The sequence below is a fragment of the Clupea harengus genome, chromosome 4 (genome assembly GCF_900700415.2).
Source record: "Clupea harengus chromosome 4, Ch_v2.0.2, whole genome shotgun sequence".
Taxonomy (NCBI): domain Eukaryota; kingdom Metazoa; phylum Chordata; class Actinopteri; order Clupeiformes; family Clupeidae; genus Clupea; species Clupea harengus.
In genome coordinates, this window is record NC_045155.1 from 20,185,515 (window position 1) to 20,200,559 (window position 15,045).

A 15,045-nucleotide genomic window follows, 5' to 3' on the forward strand; every position below is an offset into this window, starting at 1 on the left:
ATTGCTATAGCCTACATGTAAAATATCAAATTAATACCAAGATTGATTTGATCAGTTATCCTCGTTATCTGTTTTTTTAACTTATGTTATTTATGGTCTTCAGTGTTGATCAATTCTGTACAAATCTGCACAATACAATGTCACAATGTTGCAACAATTGTTTAAAAGTGTGTCAGTGGATGGGGAAAAATCAAGTTAGAACTTTTGTTTGGCACTTTGGCTTGTGCCGCTGTTAGTCTTGCCGTCTGTAGTGAGAGTGAGTGTTCTGATGCTTTTGGCCTTCCCTTCGTAATGGAAATAGATAAAATGCAGTCAGTAGCAACTGTTCCTTTCTGTGTCACTTAATAATTCCAATCATAATCAAACTCAAACAATTTAACAATTTGCAATTTAAACTAAATATATTAGACTATAATATATATATATATATGTCTATCTAAATGCATAAGAAACATTTGTATTCTGCTTACCTATGCCTTAAGTCGATTCCACAGCACACCAGCTAGGCCATGAAAGAATCAGGCTACATATTTTGCTATATGAAAGATTATGAACCATGATGCTGCCTGGTAGTTATTACTTTATCTTCAAAGTTTGTCTCAGTTTGGTTTTAGTGACCTAGAAAAGGAGTTCACCGGTCACACTGCACAGTTTAATTGACAGCCGTCACAGACTCTTGCTGGCCGCCTTCACTGATCTTTTCTCTGTCACTGGATAAAGCCAGGCTTTCGGAAAGCTTGGCTATGTTGCATTTGTATGAGCCAGGTTGCTGCTTTTGACGTAGCGAGTATAAATGCAGTATGCAGCAACGACATGAGCGAATCATATGACGGCGGGTAAAAAACGCATCCTTGTGTAATTATTTCTAACAAATAAAACCAAATGACCAATGAAAATGCGGGACATTTCCTCACTTTGCGAGATACGGGACAAAGGGTCAAAATGCTGTGTAGTAGAACGCAAAGCGGGCCACCTGGTCACCATATAATCTATAATATGCGCGTATTCATTGTTGTGCAATTGAAACCTCTAAGCAAATCTGAATAAATGAATTACACTTTTTTAAATCAGTGACTATTATAGACAGATTGTCAAAATTGGAATCACGAATGTTTTTCCTCTTCTCATGTGGGTATTCAAGAATGTACCATGCTCTCTCCCTCCTCGTATTTGTTGGAGCGCCATCGCGCTTTCTAAGCCAATCACAGACTTAGTAAATACAAGGCGTCATTGGATAGAATTCCAACTTCACCCAGCCAATAGCAACCCTCTTCTGTTTCCTATTGAGTTCCCTCATACAAAGGGGATTAGAGAATGTGCCCCTGCTGCTCATGCGGGAGAGTCGGTTTGTACAAACAAAACAAAAAAGTTTGGGCGAGTTTTGCCTGTCTTGTTCTGTATCTATTTATGGAACCCGTGTGCAACGCCGTGGAATACGCAAAAAATGGAACTCTTTGTCCACTTACCTCCTCTTTGAGCGGCTACTGGGAATAGTAGAGGAAAGATCCACTGGCGAAGTGGCGGAACGGAACAAAGGCGTGTGCTTGTGGAGGCTGTTGACTATTGTCAGGACCCCTGTATGTAAGCGTTTGTGTTGGGACTTTATGTGGCGGGTTTTTCTGTACCTAATGTCGCTGAATATTAACGTTAAGTGTTTGAACATGGGGAGGATATCAAGAGCTCCAATTCAAATGTAACTTTTGGATATTGTTTACATAATAAAGCAGTGCAGGAAAAGCTTTCATTTATCAATGACCGACGATTGTGTTAATTACGATGCTGGTCAATAATTCGTCATACGACCACATACGACTATAAATCGTGCCTCGAATTCACATAAAGGTGTTTGCAATGTTTGCATGACTACGTGTTTAATGAAAGGCATAATCAATCGATCTCCAAAGAGACCCCAGATACTAATAAAAAGTAGTTTATTTTAGTGCATTGATGACTATCTCAAATGAATATCTTGGACAGTAATCTGAGAGGCCCAATGGTTGAGTGACAGTCCAGATTTATCGCGACGTTGAACCTGCTTGTTTTCATGAATGGATTCACGAATTTACATTTTCTTGAATGGCCTTATCACTTATCACTCACATTAGTCATAAAACAGTGTTGTAGCATGAAAGCAGAAGTTCACTGCCTTTGATAAGTTGATGGATGCTACTGTCTCGTCCTCAGGCGCGGGTGTCGCAGAGGGGAGAGTGAATGCGAAACCAGGTGTGGGCTCACCTCCAGCCATGACCTCGGGCAATGGGAACAATGCTCCCACTGTGACCGGCAGTACTCCTCAAAATGGCGAGAATAAACCACCACAGGCCATTGTGAAGCCCCAGATCCTAACGCACGTCATTGAAGGATTCGTTATCCAGGAGGGAGCCGAGCCTTTCCCAGTGAGTCCACTGTATAGCTCCACTCCCCACCCACGTCCGTATGAATTGCAATCTCTAGGGAACAGTTAAGATGAAATGTCATAAATGAACCTCTGTTAAACCACAGTCAAGTCAATGTTTCAATCAGCTGTTAGTCTAATAGAATAAATCATAGCTTATCTGCTCAATCACCTTATGCATCTCCAGGTTGAAAGGATACATACTTCCCTCTAGTGGCCATTTCGACCCAGTGTGTCTTTACTGTACTTTCCTGAGCTCACATTAAAAGTTCTTCAGACTTCAGAGATGTCTTCACATCTGTGCAATAACTATACAGTGTATCATCACCTGAAATTAAGTTATTCACTGTGCTTGTTTATTGCTGTAAGTGGCTAGTGTGTTGTGTGTGACCATGGTCTAATTATCCTCAGGTGGAGAGAGCATCACTGTTGATCGAGAATCTAAAGAAACAGAAACAGCAGCAACAGACCCATTCAGACTCGGATAAAGCGGCACACGAAAATTCAGTAAATACCGCAGATTCTGAGATGGAGGATCTGTCACAACAAGGTATGGGCTTCCATTGGTTTTATTGCTTCAGAGATTTGCACAGTGCCAATATCATGGAAAAAAAATAGATGGTCAAAGTGACGCAGCCAAAGATGATGTCAATGAAAACTAGTAAATGATGTTACTGTGACACTTGATTGACTTGAAGATCAGGTTTTAATTTAAAAAAAATAGTTAAACGCATTTTGACTCAAGAATGTCTTTGTCGAGGCCACACACTCTGTACTGATGAAGCGCTCACAGCTGTCATTTGAATGTTTTTTTTCCAGAGTTAAAAAACCCGGACGAAGAGCCAACCCTTTCCTGTGAGCTGTGTGGCAAAGTAGACTTTGCTTATAACTTCAAGCGGTCCAAGAGGTTTTGCTCAACTGTTTGTGCGAAGAGGTAAATGCTTGTTTCTGGCACAGTATCTGGGTGAAATGCACTACGGGGGCCTGCAAGAAAAAATACATTTCCATCTGCTGTGGACCTTAATGGGGCAATTGGTTAATTTGTCAGATCTTTGTGTGCTTGTTCTAGGTATAATGTTGGGTGTACAAAGCGAATGGGTCTTTTCCCAAATCGTCATTCTACAATGGAAAAACTGAAAAAGCAAAGGTCCTCCAACACAACACCTGAGGCCAAAAAACTGGTGAGCGGACTCTCCTTCCTAACCTACTCGCATTCATTCAGATCACAGGTCCATCCAAACTGAAGTTAGCACACTGGTATACTTGTAGTGCAGTTGTTCGTGAGCACAGAGGTATAATTGTAATGCAACTGTAGTTAGCACACATGCTAACATGCGCTCCTGTTGACAGTCAACCCCCAACACCCAGCAGCACATGGCCGGCGCTCGCTCTTCTCCACACCTGGGTCGCGGCAGTCAGGGGGAGTCCAGTCAGTGTTCGGACATGTCCAGCTATGAGGAGCCCCCCTCACCTCTGTCCGCCGCCAGTTCAGGGGCCCAGAGGCCCCCCGTTAATGACCGGGGCTCAGAGCACGGGGAGAGGCACGACCACGACCACGAGCTCCCTCTCCTCAACCAGCCCTTCCTGCCCAGTGACCCCGCCAAATGGAATGTGGAGGACGTTTACGAGTTCATCTGCTCCTTGCAAGGTGGGTGTGGCACTGTTGGTATTTTCAGCCGCATGGCACATGTGCAGCAGAGCACAACTTTGAGAATATTTACATTCTTCCCATGTAGTTCATAAATAAAATTTGAGCACATTTACAATAGAGTTTTAATACAAAATACTTATCAACATCATACAGGTTGTTACTCATTAATAACCCTAGCCCTATCTGTGTGTAGAAGCCATTACCTCATGTACTTGTATATGTATGCTTGAATAAGTATACTAGATTGGTTAATGAAAGACTTTAATTAAGCACCAAAGGCTAATTAAAAATAAAGTGGCACCATTGGTAGTGGTGGAAACAGATAGGGGCTGATGGTTGGGCCTGAGTGAGGGTCATCATCGCACATTTTCTTCAACACGCTTTGGAGATCGACAAACCGACAGAAATCGGTAAAAAGTGTCACCAACAATAATCACCTAATAAGACAGATCACAGTTATCTATGAGCCACGCAGATGAATGGCTAGCTAGCCATGGAACATAACAGGGCTCGCGATAATAACACATGTGGCATTACCCTCCTCAGTGCGCACTAGTAGTACTAGCTGCCTGGGACAAAATGCTGCAAACTCCCTGGGACCCTGATGGATGGATGAATTTATTGTCATTGCACAGAGTACAACGAAATGCGGTCCTATGTCTAGGAGTACAGTTAATAGTTGTGAAGAGTATTATACTATTAGCACTGGCTTTTACTTCCTTCTCTAATTTATACCATGACAAATAATGATATACAAACATGTTTTGACGTGGGATGGATGTATTTTATGCATTCTTACATTGATTCCTGTTTTTCCTGATTTCCCTCCCTGCAGGTTGCCAGGAGATAGCGGACGAGTTTCGCTCGCAGGAGATCGACGGCCAGGCTTTGCTCCTGCTGAAGGAGGACCACCTCATGAGCACCATGAACATAAAGCTGGGGCCTGCACTGAAGATCTTCGCCCGCATCAGCATGCTCAGAGACTCCTAGCCTCTCTCTCTCTCTCTTTCTTGTTCTCTCTTTGGAAGACCTCAGATGACACAAGCACTCAAAACAAACTGGAAGAGTCCAAAGCCTCTGCACTGATTGCCTGTTGAAACATCTCCCCAAGGGCTTTGTATGGTGAAGAACACTACCACACATGAGCCACAGGTGAATACATCAATACTGTATTCGCAGGTCACCATGGAACTGTTGTCCCCAAGAGATTTGTCCTGTTTTTAACTGAAGTCAATAGGGGAATGGGTGGGTAAGGGGGGGGGACTGTTTCAGGACTATGAGCCCAAGTGGTTTTGCCCTTTGCATTGATGATGTTGGTAGGGGCAACAGGGTGGGCCAAACCAGTTTAAGGGGAAACAAATCTGAAATGTGAATAGGTGTCATTTCGGTTTAACTGGAACTGTGAACTCTGCAGCATACTCAAGAAAAAAAAGTTACTTGTGTTTTTCAGTCCAGTATGACTGACATGCTGTTTAAGTGGTCTTTGCCTTGCAACCACCCCAAAGTGTCCCTTTTAAATCAACTACAAGTATCAGAATTACATTATAATGTTTAAGTAAAGGGATGAACCCTTTAGAATCCCAACAATAACTAACTTTGATTGCTTGTCCCATTTGTAATGGTAGTCGAAGAGTTTTAAAATTGGCCTTGTTCTTCGTAATCAGTGATACAAGCTGTGTTTAAGTGAAGTGGTTGTGGCAGATGTTTTTTAAAGGAGAATTACTCTTATCATGATGTGCCTAATATTTATCTGAATGCATCCCAAAGATTTCCTCAACCCTAAGCTCACATTCACCAGCCAATTCCATAAACCCCAGAGAGGTTTATGGGCCAATCACTCTGCAGGGATTATAAAGGTATATGTAAAAGGCCTCTCACCTCATCACAAGTGTTCAGTTTAGAAGACTGGACTTGTGACCAGTAAATGTACATAGTGTTGTTAGCTGTTCCTTGTTGCCAGGATACACAGTGATACTTACACGCTGGAAAAGGATTACCAGGTTAGCGTTCCAGAAGCAGATTCAACAGTGTTTTCTTCTCCACAGTAGTCCAATGAGTTGGTGTGTTATGTTGGCATTGATAGTTCAGTTGTATGTACTTGTGTTTGATGTTGATCTCACACATACAAGTAGTAGTTGGCCTGCAGCACCAAAATGTCATCAAGCACATTTATGTGACAAGTCTCATTTTGTATATGAGGAATAAAAGGTTTACATAAAAATACAACACCTGTTGTGTCGTCTCAGAATGACTTGTATGCTTTGAAGGAGAATACATTAACCAGGGACCATCACTGTTAATATCGTCTTAGAGTGACCATGCCCTGTTTTTGTCTAATAGTAACCTCAGTCCGTTTGAGTTGAGATTTTGAGTGAGATTTCTGAACACTTAAAAATGCAAAGTTACATCAGTTACATCATTGTCATGTTCTGAAGGCAAATGACCACAGACACGATCTTGGTTTTGTTTTTTATTTCTTTTTTTCATTTATTTACAAGCTTTAGATTTGCTCTATCAGTATGAAGAATTACAAGCACTTTAGGTTCAGCATCATCTCTTAGTGTTTTTGTACAAGATGCTTGCTCTTTTAATTCCATTCATTCAAATGTTTTGTTGTTGATTCACGGCCTGTTGTAGTCTCCTGAATGCATAGTTCTGCCACTCTGCCGGATTATAAGTGTCGTAGAGCAAGCTAAAGCAGAAGGGATTTGTGTGGTTATCCCCTCGATAACCTTAAACTTTTTGACGTGCTAAACCATGAATCCTCCCTAGTACCCCTCCTTTGCCACAGAGGCGTCGCGTGTTCACAACCGAACAACTGGTAAATTAGGGAGGCTGTTTAGAACAACTTTTACCATAATTATTAATCATTAATATTATTAACATAATTTTAATTCATTATTTCTATATCCTCCAACGCCTTCACATTCTGACCACCTGCAAATGTTAAATACATTTCATATCTGCAGTTCTTAAAAAAAATAAATTAAAGAGTCTGAACTGATGTTTTTTTTCCTTTGTAGCATGTTTTTTCGTATTATTAAAGTCTTTTTTTTTCTTAAAAAGTAACAAAAGAAAGAAAATTTAAAACTTTTTAACTGAAATAGTTCTATAAATAATACATGTTTTTTTTCTTTTTTTCTTCTTTTTTTTTTTAGTGCTCCAACAAAGTTAAGTCACGTCGTTGCGGGAGTGGAAAACCGTACCATAAACCTCTCACCCTTCATCGCCATCATCCTCTTCCTCTCTGCCAGCCGATGCATATGTGTGGCTTTGTTACGTTTTTTTTGTTTTGTTTTAGATAATGCAGTTATCTTTTGCAGCGACCATTGTCCTTTTAGCACTAAATTGGCAAACAGGTCCATTTTCTTTTCCTATTGTTTTTTTTGTTTTTGTTTGTTTTTTTCCTTTTTTGTCCTACAGCCCTTTGTCAATTGTCCTCTGACTCCTCCTCAGCCTCGCGCAGCCAAGTGAAGAAGGCGGTGACAGACTTGAGGGCCACGCCCTTGCCCAGCTGCTCAGCAGGGTCTTTGCTCGTCTCCCATTTGTAGAACGCGTCCTCCGAGATCACGTCCTCGTCATACAAACAGTCAAAGAACATCCGGAGCAAGTCTAGGAAAGGACACAGAGAGGGTTGATAACGTAAAAAAAATAAATGAACTGAAAACCAACACAAAATTAAGACACATTGTGTGTACATAATGGCTCTTTTACGTAACATCTTACAAAGAAAAGAAACTGATTTTGAGTCACTTTACACACACATACCAGCAACTGATAAATGGTCGAGTCTTTCTTTATTGCACAACCCATCATACCATGTGACCTGCCCCAGGATTCCCTCAGTCTTTGCTCACAGACTTAGAAGAAAATGACAGTTATATGGAACAGAAGCAAATCCCAGTGACTGTCAACTGTAACGCAGTCACTGTGCTCCAGTGGTCATCCAAATGCCCTTAATTGGCTACATCTGGTGTGTTCAGGAATGTAGTCAGTTTAGTCAGGTGTGGTAGAGCAGGGCGAGAACATGCGCTTTGAATTGTACAACACAAGCAGGATTGAGATCCCCTGGTGTAATGCAAAGCCTTAGTGCCAGCCTTGCCCTGCCAAGACATAGCCCTCTTAAATATATGAGTGGCACTTGCAGAAGTATGCCTTTTTCCAAATCAGCAGAGCAAGAAATACACCCTTCCCTGTGTCTTGCATGCAGGCTTAACAGAGCAATGCTCTGGTTACAAATGTGAGGCAAACATGTTGTCCAACCATGATCCCTAGCAGCACAACAATACAGGACAAAGGGTCCCAAGCGTCCAGGCATTCAATTTAGGGTGAAGAGTCATAGGCAAATGTGTTTTACTTCCAAATTAATTGCGTAGATTTCTTTAACACATGCCCCACAAAATGCTTTGTTTACTTGCCAAATACATTTATTCAAAAAGTAAGTTCTGATATTTAAAAAAAAAATGTAACACAGAAAGTCTTGTATTAATGAGCAGGTAAAGCTGCATTCTGGTATTAGTCAAAGGGAATAATAAGGAGTGGCGTTTGACCTTAAAATGCCCTCCAGCTACCAAATGTTCAGAGTTGTGTCAGGTCGTTTAATATGGAGGAGCTTTACAGCAGCCGAGGCATGTCCTTGTTTAAAGGTGTGCTCCAGTCCAATTTTCAGTCCAATTTAGTCCGTCTTTTTTAAAATGGCGCCTCTCATTAAAAGCCATATGACTGGTTTGCACGCGTGTGTTGCTCTCTAACCGTGCCGTACTAATCTATCCATGTGCAGAGCTGCGATGGGACTCACTTGGAGGCTGGTCCAGTTTAACTATCAATGCTTGAAGTGCATAAAGTGCTTGCAACTGGCGCTCTGTGTCCGAGTTAAGGTACTTGAGTAATACAGGCAACCTCTTCTGGATGATGGCTGTGTCCACTCGACAGGAGGAGGCTTCCCCTGGGCATGAGAGGCGGAGAGAGAGAGAGAGAGAGAGAGCGAGAGAGAGAGAGAGGTGGAGGGATAGAGAGAGAGAGAAAGAACAGTTAGAGAGGTGGAGAGAAGATTACAGAAAAAACAACGATCGGTTAACCATTTCAACACCTCAATGAAAACAACATATAATATACATATAATTCCTAACGCACTCTCCAGGAAATTGAAACTCTTAATGTGCACACAGAACAAGACAGCATAGCAATGAAGGCACACTGCTTCATAAACGAATGCAGAACAGGTTTTCAAACGCTTCCTCTTTGAAACATCCTTAGCAAATCCCACTGCCCCAGGCTTGCTTTGTTCCCCTCTTTGAGCAGACAGTTACTAAGGAACACACCAGCTGTGTATTTGAATGTGTGAGTGTTAACGTGTGACTGTGTGTATGAGTGTACATGTGTGTGTGTGTGTGTGTGAGATTGAGTGAGTGGGAGGAAAAGAGAAAGAGAGAGACAGGCAGACATACAAAGCCTGGAGCTCTTGTTTTTTTCTGTCTGTCTGTCTGTCTCTGTCTTTCTTTCTTTCTTTCTTTCTTTCTTTCTCTCTCTCTCTCTCTCTCTCTTTCTTAGAGCCAGGAGTGCGTAGCACTTACATTTCACTGCTGCCTTGAACACAGCAGTCATTAAAGCTCTCAGGAAGGGGGGGGAGCTCATCTCAGCTTCATCCAGATTGGCCTGAGTAGGGAAACGAGGCAAAGGAGTAAACAGCTGGAAAAAGCCCAATTTACACATAGGCTCCACTTTACATGAACTGTCCTAAGACTGTAAGGACCTAATATGTACCCAAGTCATTAAATGGTATTAAAGTAGGTCTATACTGCTTATACAGATACATGAACACGTACTTGGAATTAGGATTAGGTTAAGCACAACAGGAGTGCTTACATGAGCTGAACCCATTGCTGACTTGCACACATTGTAATATGGACACTTAGTATAAAGTGTGATCACTGTGCGTAATCAAAATATAATGTATTTTATTAAGCCAGATATTGAGTTTTAAATCGCTATACCTTCTTCATCTGAAGCTTCGGGTGGGAGTGAAAAGAACTGTGTTATATAGCCATACCTCTACCCAGTCGAAGATTTGTTCATCGCCGGCCATGTCCTCTAGGAGTAGTTTTTCAAGTTGTTTGTTCAGCTCCTCAGGCGAAAGTGTTTTCTTCGAAGGGGCTTCGGTGAGGCTCAAGCTCTCCGATAGGGTAAACTCTAGTTTCTGGTGAGAGGCCAAGATAAAGCACGTTCACAGATACTCCAGTATGTACTTAGATACTCAGTACACATGTGACAAATACATACACACGCACTCAACAATCACGCACACAGACAGCCGTACACACACACTCACACACACACACAGAAAGTGGGTGTTTCTCACCTGCTCAGCAATAAAGCTTTGCTCATCGGAGCCCTCCGGTAGGAAATCTGCCCAACTCAGTCCTGATTCCCTCCATAAGGCCCCCACTTTCCTATGGCTCTGCAGGAGAGAAATGGCCAGCGCAGGTCAGACCAGGAACATGTGGCAGACAGGTGGAAGGTGCCACCATCATATGGATCTAGCCACGCATCACATCTCAACCTCATTTGTCAATGTACTCATGACACAAGTATGAAACCCTATGTTATATAGAGTTTATAGAAGTATTTAATAGAAGTAAGTAAAGGGCATACGTGTTATGGATGTGACTGTGAATTCTATTTCTTACCATTTGTTTGCATAGAAGGTGCAATATTTCAGAAAATAATATCCCAGCTCTTCCCACAGGGAGTAAAGGTTTGCTAAATTCACTGGGAATAAAACAGAAAAAGAAAACAGACAAAATCATTTTAGGGAGGACGACAACACGGTCTCCTTTTCACTCATCTGAAGTGTACCTTCACAGACTTGTTTCAGTCTAAAAATAGCCAAGGGACACGGTGCATGGAGTGTGCTCCGGGTGCTCACCTAAATAATTCTCTCATAGAGATTCCTCCTTCTCGGAACATGGGGTTGACCAGCTCCGCCAGATACAGCCATATATGGGGAATGTCAATGGCCATATCATCTGCTAGCTCCAGGGTGTCAGAGAACCTGCAGAAACAGGTTCGGGGGAAAAGGGAAACAGAGTTGATCCACAGGACATGACAGGAAAAACAAACACACACACACACACACACACACACACACACACACACACTAGTACAAACATGTGCACATTCTCTGTTTACCAAACACACAGACTTTTTTTCTGACACAAATCCACACTCTTATTTTCTGTTTACGGGACAAGTAGGCACGGCACACACACTCTCACTACACAAGCTCAGGCACAGCACACAGATGCCCCGAGTACAAGAGAAAGGATAGAGCCTCAGCTCCTCTCATCCAGACCGTCAAGGGATAAAATTACTTTTCTGGAACGCTCTAATGAGCATCTGTGCTCCACCCAACATTAGCTAGTCCACACTGGAGAGCAGCTCAGGCTGCTCATTGACAATGCACAGTATTGTGTAGCCTAGCAGCAAGCAAATGTAACAACAACTATGTAACAAATATTAATATTATTAATGTTATTATTTATAGTAATAATAATAGCTTCAATGTTCCTACCACCAAGCATGCATCTCAATACAAATAGAAAGCACACCACACAATATCTACACAACATGCGTCATGTTGAAGTGAATGGTTGAGCCTCCCGGTCCTGCTGGAGTGGTAGTGTGTGGGTGTGGGGGTGTGTGGGGGGGCTCTGGTGCAGTGAGTGTGCACAGGGCCTCACCCTTTAAAGAACTGAGGTTTGGAGAGGGTCCCAGCCTGCACCAGCTGGTGGAAGAGCTGACCCATGTGGTCTCGGGTGAGCTGGCTGCGCTCCAGCGTCGACTCCACCCCCACCCGCACAAACACGTGCAGCACGGACGCCTGCTCCATCTCCTCCACACACTGCACCGCCTCCTGCCAGAAAACACACAACACACACAACATCAGAGGCGTGGATTATCAGACAGGTATGCACATACACGCATACTCACAGTGAGACATATTAAAAATCACTCACACATACACACAGAGATTCAGAATTGCACACACACACACACACACACAATCAGTGCACAATCAAACACATACAAGCAGAAGGACCCATACAGGCATACGCATTCATACACACAAAATCAAACAAAAGCTGATCTATTCCTTTCAAGAGGCACACCCTCTTGAAAAACAGAGTTTCAACCTGTCAAGTGAACCACTTGGTCCAGATGAGTACATCAGACAACCCAGTGGCTTCGTACCTTAGAATCATTGATGTGCAGAAACTCATCAATGATGGCTTTGCACCTCCTCTCCATCTCCTCCTCTGACAGGGCAGGCTTGTCAGGAGAGAGGCTGGCTGGGGTTTCAACTTTTACTGGAGGAGAAAGGGCACACCATCAGTAGAAACCCAACAAGACCGTAAAAAACATTTAAATGGCATAAAATCAGGCAATGTAAGTGTACAATACAATAACTACCCCGTCAACCTTCATCTTTCCCTCTCTCAGTACTAGAGACTTGGGTTCCAACACTGCTGATTCCAACTAAGACCAAACACAGACCATATATGCCTAACCTTGGTCCAGTGCTCCAGCCATCAGCAGCTAAAGCCCTCACCTGAGTCCCTGGAGCGACTGCGGTCAGACTTGGCCTTGTCGCCGCCCTGAAGTTTGGGTGAGTCGGAGGCCTCCCTGCGGGGGTCCTCCTGTGACAGCTCGTCTGAGGCCTCCTTACTGCCCCCGCTGCCACCCAGAGAGAGGGACCCAGGACGGGATGGGGCCGAGCTCGCCGGCTTGTCGTTGCGCTCTCGCCCAGAGCTGCCGCGGCTGTTTGGGAACATCACAACATCACACACAGGGACACACCATTCAAAACTCATGCAATCTGTGTACCTGACTCTGTGTAAACCGCAAGAGGCACAGAAGGTTACAAAACATTAAGGTTCATGTGTCAGTCATTCTGATATAAGCCCATACAAGTCCTCTGATGCTCTTAATCAAAACTTCATGCAGTGCAGTTTTATTGTGCATTTGAAATGCGTTATAAGTCCGATACAGATCTGATTTTGGACCCATCTTTACTACTAGCTGCTAAACACATCCAATGTCACTGAAGAGAATGGAAGAGCAGCCATCAATGTACACATGAGGCTGAATGTTCTGCACACACGCGTGCTCCTGGTGCATGTCTGAATAAGGTGCAGTACCTGCTGAGGCTCCTCCTGGAGTCCACCTCCGTGGGGGGGGAGGTGCTGCTGGGGGCCTGAGAGCTGGAGGACTGCAGGGCGGAGTAGCGGTTCAGACTACTGGCACTGGTCCTGGACACGTCTGAGGAGAGAACAATACGACAATACGCATATCAATATGTGTACATGTGTGTGTGAGAGAGAGAGAGAGAGATCAGCACACCAACCTCTAAGAATATGTAACATAAGACAAGAGAGAAACATCAACTACTTCCAACTATTTCCACCGGCATTTTTGGTAGCTACAATCAGTGTTACACCCAGAGTCAGACTTAGTACTCTGACTCTGTGGTGACAGCAAGCATGTGAGTAAACACTTAATCAAATTGAGGGGTCCAGGCACCCATCTTCAGCCACGCTCCTGTGTGAGCACCCTACAGCACACTTCCACTCGGCCCCTGCTCTAGCAAGCGCAGGCCTGAGAGAGGCTGCTTAAGACCTCAGCCAGCCCTTTGCAGACAGGCGCTGGGCACCTCCTTACCCGACTCGCTGGCCTTGGCTCCAGCTCCCCCACTGCTGCCCTTCATCCAGTTCAGGGCTCCTGCCCGGGGACCCAGCTGGATCTTATCATCTAGGGTAGGCTGGAGATGTGCACGCACCGAACACACACACACACACACACACACACACACACACACAAATATGCAGACGCAGGGAAAACACACACACGCACACACACACAAACATCAAAACTTGTACACACAGAAAAAAAAAACAGACACAAAATAACTTGAATGAAAAAAAAACCCAGCAGGAGCAGATGTTGCACTGCAACCACAAATACCACAACTTTCAGCAGATGGCGCTGTTGTACAAACTATCTGTTCTTATGAGTTTCAGATGGGAGCACTTGGCATTGAGAGCACCTGCTACACACACACACACACAGACACACACTGGTGCATCAGCATAGGGAGCTGTCCAATTACATCAAAAGCTGCAGCCTGAGAGGTGAATGACTGTCCTCGAGATGTTTTAGTACTTCTCTCCCACTTTACATCAGGAGAAATAAATATATATGGTGCTGCCCTGCAGCACTCCTAGAGCGCTCCCTCTGAACATCCTGTGTGCTGAAGGACTGAGCACGTCCCGGGTGGTGTACTAAATGACAGGCGCCTCTTATCTACCTTAGAGATTTTGGGGATCTTGCTGGGGTCTATTGTCCTGCTGTTCTTAGTCATGGGCACAGTGTTCCAGGTCTCTTCTCTTTGCACCACTTCTCTTTGCACCACTGGAGAGATGGAGAGATGGAGAGATGGAGAGAGATGATAAGAGAGAGAGAACAAAAAGACACGTGTGAGAGGGAGGGAGGCTAACAGCATGAAAGAGAAGAGGTACTAAAGGGGGAATACAGTGGAGGTCAAAATAAATAATCATGAAGATTTCGCAGTTTAAAATACATCAATGCTCAATTATTGTTACACCTAAATAATCTCGACAAATGACGTTCAGTCGGTAAACGATTAGAATGATAGCAGTGGTCCATTTCTGATCAAGTGCCTGGGCTCAGTGGGGGGTGAAACCGCAATAGGTGCAGGTCCAGCTCAGGCTCTGGGGGGAAGGAGAAACAGAGGACTAGTCTAAGCCGTAAAGAGGATTAGGCCTGGGGCCCGCCTGACCTGGTCTTCTCTTATTGCTGTCCTTCGACAGGAGCTGCTGCTGGACCTTCCTCTGCTCCTCCTGCTCCTCGATCTTGGCATCCTTGTGGATCTGCTCAATGGTCTTGGGGCCCTGGTCGGCTCGGCGTGACACCCAGTTGTGCT

The 15,045-nt window shown here is 43.9% G+C and overlaps 2 protein-coding genes across 16 annotated transcripts in view; one reads left to right on the forward strand and one right to left on the reverse strand.

Moving 5' to 3' along the window:
• The first annotated feature begins 1,283 nt into the window (after positions 1-1,283).
• Positions 1,284-6,272, forward strand: phc2a (polyhomeotic homolog 2a (Drosophila)). Its single transcript, XM_012820736.3, has 7 exons — positions 1,284-1,577; positions 2,185-2,396; positions 2,807-2,945; positions 3,215-3,329; positions 3,465-3,576; positions 3,746-4,043; positions 4,882-6,272. Exons 2-7 carry the CDS (start codon positions 2,244-2,246, stop codon positions 5,034-5,036), a joined length of 972 nt encoding a protein of 323 aa, XP_012676190.1. The 5' UTR covers positions 1,284-1,577; positions 2,185-2,243; the 3' UTR covers positions 5,037-6,272.
• Positions 6,273-6,503: 231 nt separating this feature from the next.
• The window catches only part of eif4g3b (eukaryotic translation initiation factor 4 gamma, 3b), a 43,740-nt gene continuing 35,198 nt past the window's right edge, over positions 6,504-15,045 (reverse strand). For 10 of the 15 annotated variants that reach the window (XM_042707678.1, XM_042707677.1, XM_031566655.2 and 7 more), the window contains 14 exons: positions 14,902-15,043; positions 14,410-14,513; positions 13,764-13,863; positions 13,244-13,364; positions 12,655-12,863; positions 12,297-12,412; positions 11,786-11,958; positions 10,972-11,097; positions 10,733-10,814; positions 10,405-10,503; positions 10,096-10,242; positions 9,620-9,701; positions 8,845-8,991; positions 6,504-7,658 (listed from right to left, as the gene is read on the reverse strand). In XM_042707678.1, the coding sequence (XP_042563612.1) occupies positions 7,477-7,658; positions 8,845-8,991; positions 9,620-9,701; positions 10,096-10,242; positions 10,405-10,503; positions 10,733-10,814; positions 10,972-11,097; positions 11,786-11,958; positions 12,297-12,412; positions 12,655-12,863; positions 13,244-13,364; positions 13,764-13,863; positions 14,410-14,513; positions 14,902-15,043 (1,830 nt within the window). In that variant the 3' untranslated portion in view covers positions 6,504-7,476. The remainder of the gene's footprint in view (positions 7,659-8,844; positions 8,992-9,619; positions 9,702-10,095; positions 10,243-10,404; positions 10,504-10,732; positions 10,815-10,971; positions 11,098-11,785; positions 11,959-12,296; positions 12,413-12,654; positions 12,864-13,243; positions 13,365-13,763; positions 13,864-14,409; positions 14,514-14,901; positions 15,044-15,045) is intronic. The other 5 variants (XM_031566654.2, XM_042707679.1, XM_042707680.1 and 2 more) reach the window with 1 other exon arrangement.